The 15,240-nt window shown below is 38.1% G+C and overlaps 1 protein-coding gene across 1 annotated transcript in view; it reads left to right on the top strand.

The window, feature by feature from the left end:
* Positions 1-62: 62 nt before the first annotated feature.
* nup210 (nucleoporin 210) overlaps positions 63-15,240 on the top strand; it is a 111,893-nt gene continuing 96,715 nt past the window's right edge. Inside the window, exons 1-3 of the mRNA XM_043707992.2 lie at positions 63-680; positions 12,525-12,661; positions 13,680-13,811. Of these exons, the coding sequence (XP_043563927.2) occupies positions 523-680; positions 12,525-12,661; positions 13,680-13,811 (427 nt within the window). The 5' untranslated portion in view covers positions 63-522. The remainder of the gene's footprint in view (positions 681-12,524; positions 12,662-13,679; positions 13,812-15,240) is intronic.

Below are 15,240 nucleotides of genomic sequence, written 5' to 3'. Positions count from 1 at the left end.
TCGTGTGGGTGGAGAGATGTAGATCAAATAGTAGGAAAAGGCGGGTAGTTCTTGTATTCGCATTTTGCAAATATATTAAAGAGGGTAGAAATCAGAGTTTGGGGGGGAGGGGGTATTTGCAGCGTGGTGGTGAAGGGCCGAGTACGTAGTTTGGTTCAGGAGGCGCTGGACAATCGTTCGGCTTTGTCCCTATTTTTCAAAATCTCCATATGCGTCCCACGCTTTACAGCTGCTCAGTGAAACTTGTGTGTCAGCGGCAGTGTGCCCAGGAGCAGAATAACCCCGGAGGTTAGATACACATGGTTACATTGTATCCCTGAAACTGCAACATGTCCGCCCGGCTTCTCACTTCTCCATGAATACAGCCATTCTTACACTGGGCCCTCAGGTTGTGAAATTAATAATTTGTTTGATATAAAACCAGAGTCTTGTATCAAGCTTAAATTCGAATTTTAACTCAATGCGACGACTATCTTTTTGACGTATTTGCCCTTACCTATTTGAACGGTGACGAAGCAGAATATGGGTATCTACTTTAACAACTGGATTTTTATTCTGGTAAACTGTATAAGTTTTTATTCCGAAGCCTCAAAACTGAACATTCCCAAAGTGTTGCTCCCCTATGCAAGAAGCACAACGGTCAACTTTACGCTAGAAGCAGCGGAAGGATGTTATAAATGGTAAGCGTGATCAAGCAATAATCAATTTTATTAAAATCTGTTCGCGCTCTCTTCTCGCCCATTTTCCGCAATGAGTACATTAAATAGTTGCTGGCTGAATTGTCTTTCAGTGCAGTCGTTTCCATTGAATGCACGTGTAGTGGGTGCTTTACATTAAAGATTGTACGACATTTCTTAACTACACGCTCCATTAATATTAATTGATCTGCTGGCTCCTGTTTTACTGAGTGGATCGTGGTAAATATGTATCGGTTACCCAGTAGGCCTGTCTATGTTTTCCGCTCAATATGTATGAGAGCGTGTAAATGTTCGAGTTTTGACCTTTACGTGGAATTGGCGCCTAACGTTTGACTGACAATGTGTACACAGCTTACTATTATAGTTCCAAAAAGCTACTGAGCACCCCCTTTTAAAACAAACTCTTGCCACTATGATCCTTGAAAGTTAGGCCGACTTGAGAAGATTATAGGGGTTTCATGATTTTTGCTTTAATCCGTTCATGCTACGCGAAAACACGACCCCTTAACAAATCTGGAGCCTCTTCTCTCAACCCACTTCCCTATCTGAAGAAACATTGTTATTGTCTGGGGGACAGTTGAAAAAACTTGATAACTTTCCTTATGAAGTGGTATTAAGAATGATAATCCTAAAGTGGATCAGTGGGGCAATGACTTGATCTCAGTGTCAGAATAAGTATTATCGTCTGAATAGCCTGTTATTATGTTCCTAAGAAAGGGAAACACTGTGTTCTTACATTTGATCGTTGGTTTTATGTTGTAAGTGTAAGTAAAATATATCGTGGGCCAATATGTTAAAGACTTATCCTTCTGACTGATATAAGTATTAATTGCTTTTATTTGTGAGTTACTGTAAGTGCAGCACAAATCCACTAGTGCATCAGTTACAAAGTTGAATGACACTTCCTATAAGAAGCAGGAAGCTTGGGCCCAGGTAACACATTTTATTCTTCAGTTAAGTATGTGTGCAAAACTTGAATCTCTCACTCCTGATTCTGGCCTGAAATGGTACTGTAAGTACATTAAAGAATGTGTAAGTAACCTGTCCTTATGGAGAAGGGGACCACAGTCAGAATTTGACTTTTGGCACTCAATTGGAAAACATGTTATGATCATTGAAGTAGAAATATTTTGAGGTACTGGAAAGCAGACTTGAAGATAGTCAACATCACATGGAAAATAGAGCAAGAATCAACCTTATGGCTTGTTGAGCTTGTCCCTTGTTTGATATAGTGATGGCTGGTTTATTTCAACTCCGCTGGCTTGTGTTATTTCCCCAATTCTTATTTTCTGTTATACCAAAGAATCTATTATTTTCCCTATTTATACACTTAGAACACGAACAGCTTCCTGGAATGTAGAATTCCAAAAATCAACTGTCTTATGAGTAAATAACTTTATTCTTGGGCTTAAACATTTATCCCTGTATTCTGAGATTGTAATCTTTTATTTCTGGGATTATGAACCCTGGTTCTAGATTCGTGTCATCGGAAACATTCAGCATCTGTCCTGACAAAAACCAATAAGAATTTTGTCTTTTGTATCCAAAGAGTAATAACATGAAAGTTTTATTTTGAAATAATAGTATTGCAATATGAATTTGTTTAAATTCCAATTTGTAACCTGTTATGTGTTTCCAGTGTGTTCTGCAGTTATAGAGTCACAGTCATACAGCATGGAAACAGACCCTTCAGTTCAACTTGTCCACACTGACCACATGTCCTAAATTGATCTAGTCCCATTTGTCAGCATTTAGCCCATATCCCTCTAAATCCTTCCTATTCATAGACCCATCTAATACCTTTTGAATGTTATAATTATATCCACCTCCACCATCACCTCTGGCAGCTCATACCATATACACAACACCCTCTGTGTGAAGATGTTATTGCTCAGATCCTTTTTGAACTTTCTCCTCACCCCTTAAACATATGCCATCTAGCTTTGGTTTCCACTACCCTGGGAAAAAGCCCTTGGCTATCCATACCCCTCATGATTTTATAAACGTCTACAAGGTCGCCCCTCAGCCTCTATCACTTCAGAGGAAAAAAAAACATCTTATTCAGTCTCTCCCTATAGCTCAAGCCTTCCGATCCTGGCAAAATCCATGTGAATGTTTTCTGAACCCGTTCAAGTTTAACACCATCTTTCTTATAGCAAGGAAACAAGAACTAAATCTGAAACAAAGTCAGAAATTGCTGTAGAAACTCAACAGATTTGGCAGCATCTGTGGTGAGAAGTGTTTTCTTCCACAGATGTAGCCAGATGTTCTGTAGTTATATCTTTTAGTATATATAGGATTGTAGGCAGCCAACATAAATTTGAAAGCAATAGCAGATATCTTTATATAGAAATTACTGGATTTCTCAAATCCTCCTCTTCATATTTTTATGTGTTTATGCATATTTTTAATAAAAACATCATGATCTCACCTGATTTGATTCCTGGACAAGTCAGATCCAAGGCTGAAATTACCTTGATTTGTCATATTTTGTTTCCAGTTTACTTGATGAGACTTCTGTTTGTGAAATATGAAGCACAAAGCTGCAGGTTTGGTTTTAACAATAAAACAGAAGGTTATTGTGTAAAAGAAATGAAGGTAAAATAAAATGGAGCAAGCTATTTATATCCAACACAATCTGACAGATCTATCCTAATGTCATCAAACACCAGAGAAAATTCTTTCCTTTCACACTTTTATGGTTTTGAATTAACTGTTTCTGTCAATTTTTTTGTCTTCAGAGTTTGACAGTCTTTTCCTTGAGTATTCACATGACTGAGCTTTCTCAAATTTTAGTTTAAAACTGAATCCTCCTAGTCTGGAACTTTGAACTTAAAATCCTTACATTGAGGTAGTCCATTTCCTAACTTTTCTGAAACAACTGCTTTTTCTAGGAGAAACTATTTCATGCATCTAACTTCTATGAGGATTCTACAAACTGAAAAGACAAGAGCTTCTCAAGCTACAGGTTTCTCACCTAAAGCAAGTTCATGCTCTTCAATGTTTAGACTGTCTGCTTGTAAAACTCTTCCAATGCAAACAAATATCACCTTTAAAAAGAAATGGCTCCAAAATACTAACAAGTTAACTATTAAACTCCTTGTCCACAAGTCAAAACATTCATGTCACTAGTTCAAAATACAAACTGTAAAATAAATTAAAAATGTATAAATCTCATCTTGAGTCACAAGCTGAGCACAGAATGAAGGCATATGTGTGACAGTTCAGTTGATTAGAAAAGAATGGTTTTGGGAAAAGGGGACCAGGAGTTTCTTAAACTAGTCTTTTGGATATGTGAAGCAAGATTTATTGATTTAAGAAAAGGTTGAAAGTTTCAGTTGTATGGATGGGTTTGCAAAGTTGGACTGTTCTGGGGGGGGGGGGGGAGAAAGTAGGTTGAGAGAAGATTTGAAAGAGATGTGGGTACAGACAAGTAGATGGCAACAAATTGTTCTATTGAGAGAGGTGTCAAGAACTAGATAGCGCTGATTTAAGATGATGGGGAAAGAATCAGAGGAGTGACAGGAGAGGAAAGAAAACCTTTGTGTACAGTGATTGGCAAGGACCTTGAGTTGACTATTGAAAAGTATGGTGGTGGGACATTCTAAAGGGAATGAACAATTAACTGAAGAGGAAAATGTTTCTGAACAGCCCCACAAAAGATTTAAGAGTGGGGTTAATTGAGTTCCTCTTGTGTAGAGCTGGTATGGACATGGTGAATCATCATCTCCCCCCCCCCCCCCCCCCCCCCCCCCCCCCCCCCCCCCACCACCACCACCTGTAACTGTTATAGGATTTTGATGCCTTTCACTCCAAGTCCATATGTATGTGAGAGCTATTAGTTTGTCCTTATTTTCCCATAATTCGATATAAATTGAGTTACAGGATTTTCAGAATTTTGTTTAATTTATTGTCATATGTACTAAGATACAGTAGAAAGTATTGGATTGCATTCTAACCAGACCAATCACACCTTGTATAAGTACGCCAGGGTAATTAAACAGAATGGAGCTACAGAGAAGGTGTAACGAAAGATCAAATGAAGATGAAAAGAAGCAATCTAATTTGTCACAGATTCTGATTATTATCACATCGAACCTGAATATGTACATTCAGATCATCAGAGCTGTATCATATAATTTCACATTTAAATATCGGTCAAATTTTTTACAACTGAGTGATTTTCTTTTAACACAATTAATCTGGATATCTTCTATGGTTATTTTAATTAGGTCCCTGTTTGCTGAGACCAGTAATGGATGTCAGTGTTGTTGAGAACTAATTGCATGCTCACAATTCATGGGGGAGGACATTTTCAGACAAATTGTTTGTAGAAAAATGATCTATGTTGCTTACTAACAATTTAATGAGATTACTGTAGTAAATAATAATGCCTGAAGCCCATAGCTGTTTTCCAAATAATATCTGATATGGCACATTCAAATTTACTACATTCTCTACTAATTCGGTTTGTGTTTTGCACGAAAATATTAATAGTGTTCTCAGTATTTTTCATAAAATAAAACACTGTCATTCAAGATTATATTGAAGTGTGGCAACTGTTTTTTAAGAGTACATTAGAGTTTAAGGAAATGAAGTTAGGGACACTACCAGTGCTGAGAGACATTAAATTAATTCACAGCAATAAGGCTGTAAAAGGACTGAACCATGGCAGAATATAAAATGAAGGCGTGGGAGTTAAAATGTGAATTATAGAAGGAGCTGGACTTCTTTTTTGAGTTGGCTGGTGGGGTGTTAATTAATTTGGAAGAACAGGAAGCATGAAGTCATGTTGGGAGCAGGGGTGTTAAGGTTTTCGGAGGGCTTTTTTTTGGGAGGCAGAAAATAAGGACATTGGTTTTAAATGTTGTGATTATCTTCACGACAAAGGCAGATGTTGCAGTTATGGTTGGGAAGGATGAAATATTGATTGGTGTAAACATAGAGTAAATACTGAGAGATTTAGCATCTTTGAATATATAAATAAATCAACAGACCCAAATAGGATGGATACTATTCTTTTAAGCAAGGTAGGAAATTTGAAGAAGATTCTGAACATCATGTTACAAAACTCTGGCCATGAGCATGGCGCTGGAGAATTAATAACATTGTTGAAAAAGGAATGAAGGGATAGGCCAAGTCATTAAAGACTTGGCAGATTCAGAAAAAAAATCACATGATGTACAGGTTGATGACATAGAGAGAGTCTTTTGATGTAAAATGTGTACAATCCCTGTTGGTATACAGTACATGGTATTGACATCTTCAAATGTGAAGAATATTTTGCTTGCCGCAGCAGTATTTGGATCAATAATTTTACAGTACATGGGTCAGTAAGGATTATTATTATTATATTTTATAATTTTTATTTTGGTTACAATAAATATAGAATCATACAATCCTTACAGTACAGATGGAGACCATTTTCCCCATTTGAGTCTTCACCAACCCTCCAAAGGGTGTAAGTTAGCTGTGTAGCTCATTTGTGAGGAAGAAAGCTGTAGGTTGTAGTAAGATTGAGTGCCATCGTTATTTGGAGAAGTCATGGAATTGTCAAGGAGAGCAAGCATGGCAACTGGAGAGATATCGAGGAGGGATAAAAAGTGGCACGATGGTTCAGTGGTTAGCTCTGCTGCCTCATAGCACCAAGGACCCTGGTTCGATTGTAGCCTCTGGTGACCACTTGTGTGGGCTTTGCATGTTCTCCCTGTGTCTGCGTGGGTTTTCTCCAGCTATTCTGGTTTCCTCCCACAGTCGAAGGATGTGCAGGTTAGGTGAATTGGCTATAATAAATTCCCCATAGTGTCCAGGGATGTGCCGGCTAGCTGGGTTAGCCTTGGGAAATACATGGTTATGGGGATAGGGTGGGGGCAGTGGTCCGGATGGGATTCTCTCTTTTGGAGGGTCAGCGTGGACTTGATGGGCCAACTGGCCTACTTCCATACTGTAGGGATTCTATGGTTGATGAGGGCAGAGTGGTGGATGTGATCTCTATGGACTTCAGTAAGGTGTTTTAACAAGGTTTCTCACAGTCTGGTTGGCAAGATTAGATCACACTGAATAGAGGGAGCAATAGCTATTTGGTTACAAAACTGGCTCAACGTTAGAAGACAGATGGTGATGTTGGAGGTCTTTTCAGACTGGAGGTCTGTGACTAGTGGCGTGCCGCAAGGATCGGTGCTGGGTCAATATTTATGTAAATTATTTGGATGTGAACATAGGAAGTATCGGTAGTAAGTTTGCAGATGACCCCAAAATGGAGGTATACTGGACAGCAAAGAAGATTCTATCAAAGTATTGCTTGATCTTGATCAGATGGGCCAATGGACCGAGGAGTGGCAGATGGAGTTTAATTTTGGTAAATGAGGTGTTGTATTTTGGAAAGGCAAATTAGGGTAAGGCTTATATGTTTAGTGGCAAGGTTCTGAGGAGTGTTGCTGAACAAAGAGACCTTGGAGTGCAGGTTCAAAGTTCCTTGAGAGTGGAGTCGCAGGTAGGTAGGATAGTGAAGAAGGCTTTTGGTATGCATGGCTTTATTGGTCAGTACATTGAATATACGAGTTGGGAGGTCATGTTGTGGCTATACAGGACATTGGTTTGGCCACTATTGGAATATTGTGTGCAATTCTGGTCTACCTGCTGTAGGAAGAATGTTATGAAACTTGAAAAGGTTCAGAAAAGAATTGCAAGGATGTTACCAAGATTGCAAAGTTTGAGCTATAGGGAGAGGCTAAATAGACTGGGGCTATTTTTCCTGGAGCATTGGAGGCTGAGGGGTGACCTTATAGAGGTTTATAAAATCATGAAGGTAAATATACAAGTTCTTTCCCTTGAGGTGGGGGAATCCAAAGCTGGAGGTCATAGATTTATGATGAGAAGAAAGATTTAAGAGATCTGAGGGGCAACATTTTTATGCAGAGGGTGGTGCATGTATGGAAAGAGCTGCCAGAAGATGTGGTGAAGGCTGGTACAATTACAGCATTTAAAAGGCATCTGGATGGATATAGAAATAGAGGATTTAGAGGGATTTGGGCCTAATGCTGGCAAATGGGATAATTTTATTTAGGGTATCTGGTCAGCACAGATGATTTGGACTGAAGGGTCTGTTTCTGTGCTGTATGTTTCTATGACTCTAAGTGTAGAGAAGTGGAGGGACCTTAATGTTCAAAGGTACTTGATGATCCTCTTTGCCTCCCCTTGAATAATGGTCTAGTGTATTATTTCTGGACTGCTAATCCAGGGACCCAAGTAGTAATCTAGGGAACAGATTTGAATCCTGTCATGACAGATGCTGGAATTAGAATTCAATAAAAATCAGGAATTGAAAGTCTAATGATGACGAGGAATCCATTGTTGATTGTCTGGAAAAATTCATCTGGTTCACTTACGGAAGGAAACGAGCATCCTTACGTGCTCTGGCCTACATGTGACTCCAGCCCCATAACCATGTGGGTGACTCTTAACTGCCCTCAGGGCAATCAGGTAGGTAACATTTGCAGGTCTAGCCAGTGACGTCCACATACCATGAATGAATATATTTTTAAAAGAGATAGTCCAGTAGATGATTTTGAAAGTATAAGGATATGTTACTGAATCACAGACTATAAGAATAGTGAAATTATGCTATGTTAAACACCTGTTAAACAGAAACTAGAGTTTTGTGTTTCTGGTCACAGTTCTAGGAAGGATGTAATTATGCAAGAGAGGATACAGAAAAAATTTGAGGGAAGTTGCTGGAAATGGAGACCTTCAGCTATGAGGAACATTTGGACAGCCTCGAATTTGTTCTCTTTGAACAAATGAGACGGAGGAGAAATTTAAGTGAGAAACATAGAATTGAGAGCCTAGATTTTCTTGGATAGGATTGACCTATTTCCCTTGGAAGATAAATCAAAGATCAGAGGGCATAAATTTGAATTACTGTACAATCATGTTAATTTGAAATGCAGGGGGAAGGTTTGTATTGAGTGGAGTTTCAAGATGGTTGAGAATGATTCTGTATATCCTGTTTATACGTACAAACTTACACTTGTGGGAAAAAAAGTTAAAAATCAGTAAAAAAATTTTTAAAAATCACTTTCAATATGTGATGGATGGAATGCAGACTGGGTGTCTGCTTTGCTGAGTCTGTGCTTAAGCAGGACCCCGTCCTTCCTATAGCCAGTCATTTTAAGACAGCATCATGGTTGCATGCCCACATGTCTGTCCTCTGCATACTGCAGTGTTCCAATGAATCACAGCGCAAACTGGGAGGACAACATCTCATCTTTAGACTATGCATTTTACAGCTTTCTGGACTTCCAACATCTTCGTAATGTGAACTAACTCCCATTTCTTCCCTTTCTTTTGGCTTAAAAATCACACAACATCAGGTTATAGTCCAACAGGTTTATTTGGAGGCACTACTTACGAAGTGCTGCTCCTTCATCAGGTGATTGTGAAGCAGGACCATAAGACACAGAATTTATACCAAAAGATTACTGTCATGCCACTGAAATGATATATTGAACAAACCTAGATTAAGTTTTTCGTTTTTTAGAATGACTTTGCTAGTTTCTGTTCTTTAATATGTTAATTCCAAATCTTCTTTCTTTTTAGCTCGTCATGTCCTCTCCTCCTCCCCATCCTTGTGGGACTGTCTGTCCTTTCAAGTCTGGCAGGAGACACACCATTGTTCTGCCATTCTCATAATTCGATCAACAATCAACATATTTTCTCCATCAGCACCCTCTACCCACTGCCCCCTCCCAGAAAAAAACTATAGCATAAATGCTGTCCCCTCCACACTTCAGTTCTGATGAAGAGTCATCTAGGATCTTGAACATACTGGATGGAAAAAAAGTATTTTTATTGAGCTGTTCAGAGTTGCTATCATGGACTCTGGGGCAGGTGAGAATTGGACCCAGGCCTCCCGATCCTAGGATAGGGGCATTAGCAATTCACTACAAGCGGGTGCTAGCTGAAATGGTTTTGGAGGCAGATTCAGTTGAAGCATCCAAGAGGACATTTGACGCTTAACTAAATAGAAACAATGTGCGAGATTAGGGGTAGAGGCAGGCAATTGGCACCAAGTTAAAATGTTCAGAGCTGGTATAGACACAATCGGCAGAATAGTCTCGTTCTGCACTGTACTGATTCTGTAAATAGACAAAACTGAACTTTGTAAGTGATAGTTTCGGTAGTTATTCATCTCTAACATAGTTATAACACACTGTGCAATTCAAAAGTGCTTCCTTGCTGTAAAAAAAAAAGATTGATTCCTGAGCTCATGAAAATGTAAGTGCAGCTTGCATTAGATAAAGATATTAAAGTTTTTGGCAGTTATTTTGTATGCTGCATGATTATTTTAATTATTAAAGCACAGGACTTATAGTCGGTTACTCTGACTGCAAACACTCATTTGGATTTTGCAATGCTGTCTGAAAATGTTTGTGCAAAAAGTACCTTTGACTGCAAGTGCATCAGGTCCTTGGGTAGATTGTCTTATTGTCCAAACTTTCAAATAGCCACCAGCATGTGCTTGATTAGTTATTAGAAGCGCCTTGCCTGCCAGGCATGCTGGATGCTCATAGTCTTCCTGCCTCTGCATGTTGACCTCGGGACAATTGTGGTGAGGAACAGCTCTGATCAGACTGTTATGGGTGTGCACAAGAAGTTACTGGGAGACAATCACCTCTGTGCAAGAAATTCATTGGTCTGCCCAAAACACATTGCACTTCAGTACAAAAAGCTGTCCTGTGTTGTAAACTGACACATTCTAAGGTGCAATACTATACTCTGAGGAATGCACTAAAGGTTATGACACTCACTGCAAAAGCTCAGTAAAGGAAGGCTGTTGTCTAAAATACACTTGACAAATTAGAATGAGGGGATGGAATGTCTCCTTTTTAAAAAATAGATACCCTACAGATTGTATACACAGAGAATGCTTGACATGAAATGCAAACAGATGATATGAATATTCCCTGCAGTGGCAAGTGTAATGCAACACCTCATGCACTGGTTGATAAGAAAATATTCATATTGCTCTTTTTCTAATGCCATTTTTGAAGAGTAATATACTTTTTGTGTAAAGAACATTTTTGAAGAAAAAATAGTTCCTCAAACTGGCAAGCCAAGGGAAGTGGAAACAAGTGATATTGAGACCATTGTTCAATATTTGCATAAATGATCTGTACCTGGGAATTACCAATTTCGGAAATTGTATGACTGCATCAAATTTGATAGTGTTGTTAACATGGGGATGTGGAGCAAACTAGAGGAAGATTTTGAATTTACAGAAAGGATGTATAATTGGTGAATGAGCTTTAATATGGATTGATATGAGGTGATATGTTTTACTGAGAAGAATAAGGAAATGATATGTGGGGATACAATGTACAAATGTTGCAGATTAACTAGGATGTTATTTTCAAAAGCATAATAGAATTGTAAAGCAGAGAACTTGCGTTGAAGTGTAAAATAACTGTCAAAAGTTCTGGCCGCCATTTTAGAATAAAGATATGGATGAGGCATTGGTGAAGTTGTAAACAAACAAAAAAATCATGAGTTAGCAACAAATCAGAAAAATGTATAGGATAAAATTGAATAGGCTGGGCCTATCCAGAGAGTAGGAGCCCACAACTGAGATTGAATGGAGTAGGTATTTTAAGACTTCTATTGGTGGGGGTGTAGAGTGGAGATAAATTTAAGATATTTTTAAATGAAATGGGAAAAACTGAAGAAACATTATGCAGAAAGTGATTAGAATCAATTGTCAAATTGGTATATTTGAGAGCAAATCAGAAATAAATGTGACAGAAGGGATTAGAAGATATTTTGATGGGATTAGATAAAGAGTAAGGGGAGGCTGTGTGTCTAGCATAAAACACCTTTTGTGCCGCTTGGCCTGTTTCTGTGCTTTAAATGCATTGTAATAGCATACAAAATTGGAACTTTAAGATTCACTCTTAACCTTTCAAACTGGATGGAAGTAACTCCAACCCAATGCTGTACTATTTGCTTAAGATTAAACCTTTTTATTATGGCACAATTTGTCAAGCCCCAGGTTTTTGTGATGGGATGAAATATTCCAAAATCTCAATAGTGAACAAAGCAAGACATCATTATGGATATGGTAAAAAGAAGACTAAAGGTCTGTTATGAGGAAGGGCCACCGGACCCGAAATGTTAACTTTGATTTCTCTTCATAGATGCTGCCAGACCTGCTGAGCTTTTCCAGCAACTACTGTTTTTGCTTCTGATTTACAGCATCCGCGGTTCTTTTGGTTTTTACTTGAAAGACTAAATGTATTGTTTTAACAATGACATGGGCAATTATTAAAACTTCTCCCATTGTAGTGAAAGAATGATTCAGGAGTTTATGGAAGAATTTGTACTGTTTAACCATACAGCTGTTGACATGTTTGCTTTCTGATTGCACTTCATATTAATCACAAACCTTGACTTCAATTTTTTAAAAAATTGCCTTCAGTGCCACTTTCCAATTGGGCAGTGTATCATATGCTTTCAAAAGGAGAAAATGCCTCCACAATATTGTTATGAATGCCTCTACCACTTGAAAGCTTTGGGTGTGAAAAGTTTTGACTAATCAGAAAAAGAATTTCATCAGAGTGAATTATATAGCTTCTCCTTCCTCTTCCAAGCAAAGTGAGTTACTTTACCTTGCTGATTTGATTGTTGGTGAAGTTGAATATGAATATGAAATTTATGCAATTTCATAACCTGACAGTTATATAGCAGATTGGTGCTGCTGTCTACATTCTGTTTTCAGTTTAATTACAGTATCAAGGAGAAGATATTAATGATTCTCCTTTTTTTGCCCAGGTGGTCAACAAGGCCAGAGGTTGCAAGTATTGAACCAATAAATCCAAATGATCGACAGTGTTCACAGAGCGCAGTTGTTTTGGCACATGCATCTCAACCAGCACGTCTCACCAGTATTATCTTTGCCGAAGAAATAGGTATGATATTTCTGCATAAATGCCAGAGTTCTGAATGCTAAAATCTATTGTGCAATAACGTTATATTTTTGTTTTTAATCTCTTTGTCATTGTGTAAGCTTAGTCTAAAATTCTATGCTGAATAATAAGATTTGTAAATGTTCTGTATTTCCAGCTCAGTGTATGAACCGAACAAATTTTATGAAAGGGATTGTACTGAAGTTTTAAATATTTGATTAGCCATTACAATTTCTTGTCCAGCAGATGTATGTGTACACCCCATTTCAAGCAGTGTAGGATTTCTATGTAATTCAACAAGGTTTGGCTTGGACCTGTCACAGTTGTGTGTTTTAACTTCTCTCTGCTTGATTTTGAAAGTACAGTTGACAATTTAAAATTTGTTCAACTTTTTACTGGCGTGAACCAATGCTGCTTGAACCTTACAACACGAGGTTTTTATTTATATTCTTCACACATTTGGTGTTTTAATTGCTTGATATTGTATTTTAAGTTGTACCTTTTAATAAAGTAACTTGAATAGTTTTTGATTCATTGTAATTTGCAACTTGCCATCTTCCTACACATGAAGAACTTTGCTGTGATTGTTTCAGGCTCAACTGAACAGCATCCTTAGTTCTTTTATTTTCTTTGGTGCGTGAATATCCTCATTCACTGCGAGTGTTTTTCTACCTCCAGTAGATGAGAAACTGGGGATATACAATTGGATCTGAATGTTACGGATGAGAAATGATAGAATCGTGACAAGCACTTAAAAAGAGACAAAACATTCCCACTAATAAGCTTCTAAATGTCAAAAAAAAAAGACTGGGGATGAGGCTCGCTGTTCCATGTAAAAGCTACCTAAACATATCTGTTTTTTAAAATAGGCAGCGTTTTTAAATTGTTTCCAGTTCAAAGACCTTTCATGGATGTAATGACGAGTCTAGTGATTGTTAGTATTTGTGAAGTATTGATTTTTAAAATTTACTTGTCCTTGATTCCTCTTTTGTCTAAATTTCCAATTTTTCTCCTCCAATAGCAATTGGGCGAGTATTACGGTGTGATGCAATCGTTGATGTCATCAGCGAGATTGAAATTGTGTCTACAACTCGTGAACTTTACTTGGAAGATTCTCCACTAAAATTGAGAATTCGAGCTTTGGATGCAGAAGGTACATAATTTCATAAGCAACCAGCACTGAAATTTTGAACAGATATAAATTCTAGAGTAGGGTTCATGTAGTACAATAGTAATGTCCTTAATGTTATATTTTTGACAAAGTGCTGGAAAAGCTCAGAAGCCTGTTTCTCTCTCTCTACATATGCTGCCTGATCTGCTGAGTTTCCACAGCACTTTTTCTATTTTGTTAATCTCCAGTATTTGCAGTAATTTGCTTTCAGTTAAACTTTGATGGGGACTTTCACAGCAGTGAATTTTCAAAAGTGAAGCACATTGCTGCATCTTGTAAAAGCAGAAAACATGACTACTGCAATAGTCGGGAAAAATGTCACTTTCAAAACTTATCAGTTTGTACTCCGTGAAAATGTGTTACTACAACCATTGTAGAGGGCTTCAGAAGTGGGTATAAATAGTCTTTACAAAATCTAAATTCCAAATACTTCAAAAATGTTTGCTTTGTGAATTTTATCTACTTGTGTTTGCATTTATAAGCACTGGTTTTCACTTGCATGTGGGTGACCAAATAGTTCAGTAGCTGAATCAAGAAAAAAAAATTGATTAATGTCCCTGATCTTCATACAGTGAAGCTATTTTTTTTTTCACCCATGTACAATTCTTGTCTTCCGTCCAATGGCCTTTCAGTGTATGAGACAACTTGTGGATTATTCGGGATAGACCACAAATGATGGTATTGCTGCATGGCCAACTATAAACATTCAAAAACAAAAACAGTAATTGCTGGAAATACTCTGCTTTCTCTCCACAGATACTGCCAGACTTGCTGAATTAATGCTTTGGGTCCAGTGACCCTTCAGAACTGATTGTAACTGGGAAAAGGTTGGTATAGAGAAGGGGGTGGGAAAAGAGTAAATGATAGATGGAGATAGAGAGCCCAGATAGAGAGGAAAAACAGGTGGACAGACAAAAGAAATGGGTAAAAGATCAGCCTGGGAGAATCAATAGCTGCAAATGTGGACCATTAATGGCTGACAATGGGTTACTTGTGGGAACAGTCCATGTGGTGACCAGTCCTAATCTGTGGGGTTGGAGTAAGGAGATGGGTGAAGGTGGGTGAAGGTGAAGACCCTATAATTGTTGAACTCCATATGGAATTCAGAATGTTGCTGAATTCCCAAGTGGAAGATGAGGTGTTCTTCCAGTCTGTACTGAACTACGTTAGAACAATGTAGCAAGCCCAAGTCAGACTTGTTGGTCAGGGAACACACAAAATTGAAGTAGTAGGCAACCGGAAGGTCGGGGTGATTTTTGCACACAGCATATAGGTATTCTGCAAAGCAGTCAACCTGCATTTCATCTCTCCAGTTTAGAGGAGACCACACAAACACTCAGAATACTTAGAATCTGTGCCTGTTGTCTGCAACCAACCAAATATCAGGAGCAAGAAAATTAAAAGGCCGCGA

This window comes from Chiloscyllium plagiosum, unplaced genomic scaffold, assembly GCF_037043375.1.
Source record: "Chiloscyllium plagiosum isolate Xiang-an unplaced genomic scaffold, Cpla_swu_hap1 HiC_scaffold_14, whole genome shotgun sequence".
In the NCBI taxonomy this organism is placed as follows: Eukaryota; Metazoa; Chordata; class Chondrichthyes; order Orectolobiformes; family Hemiscylliidae; genus Chiloscyllium; species Chiloscyllium plagiosum.
This window is presented reverse-complemented; position numbering and strand designations above follow the sequence as displayed.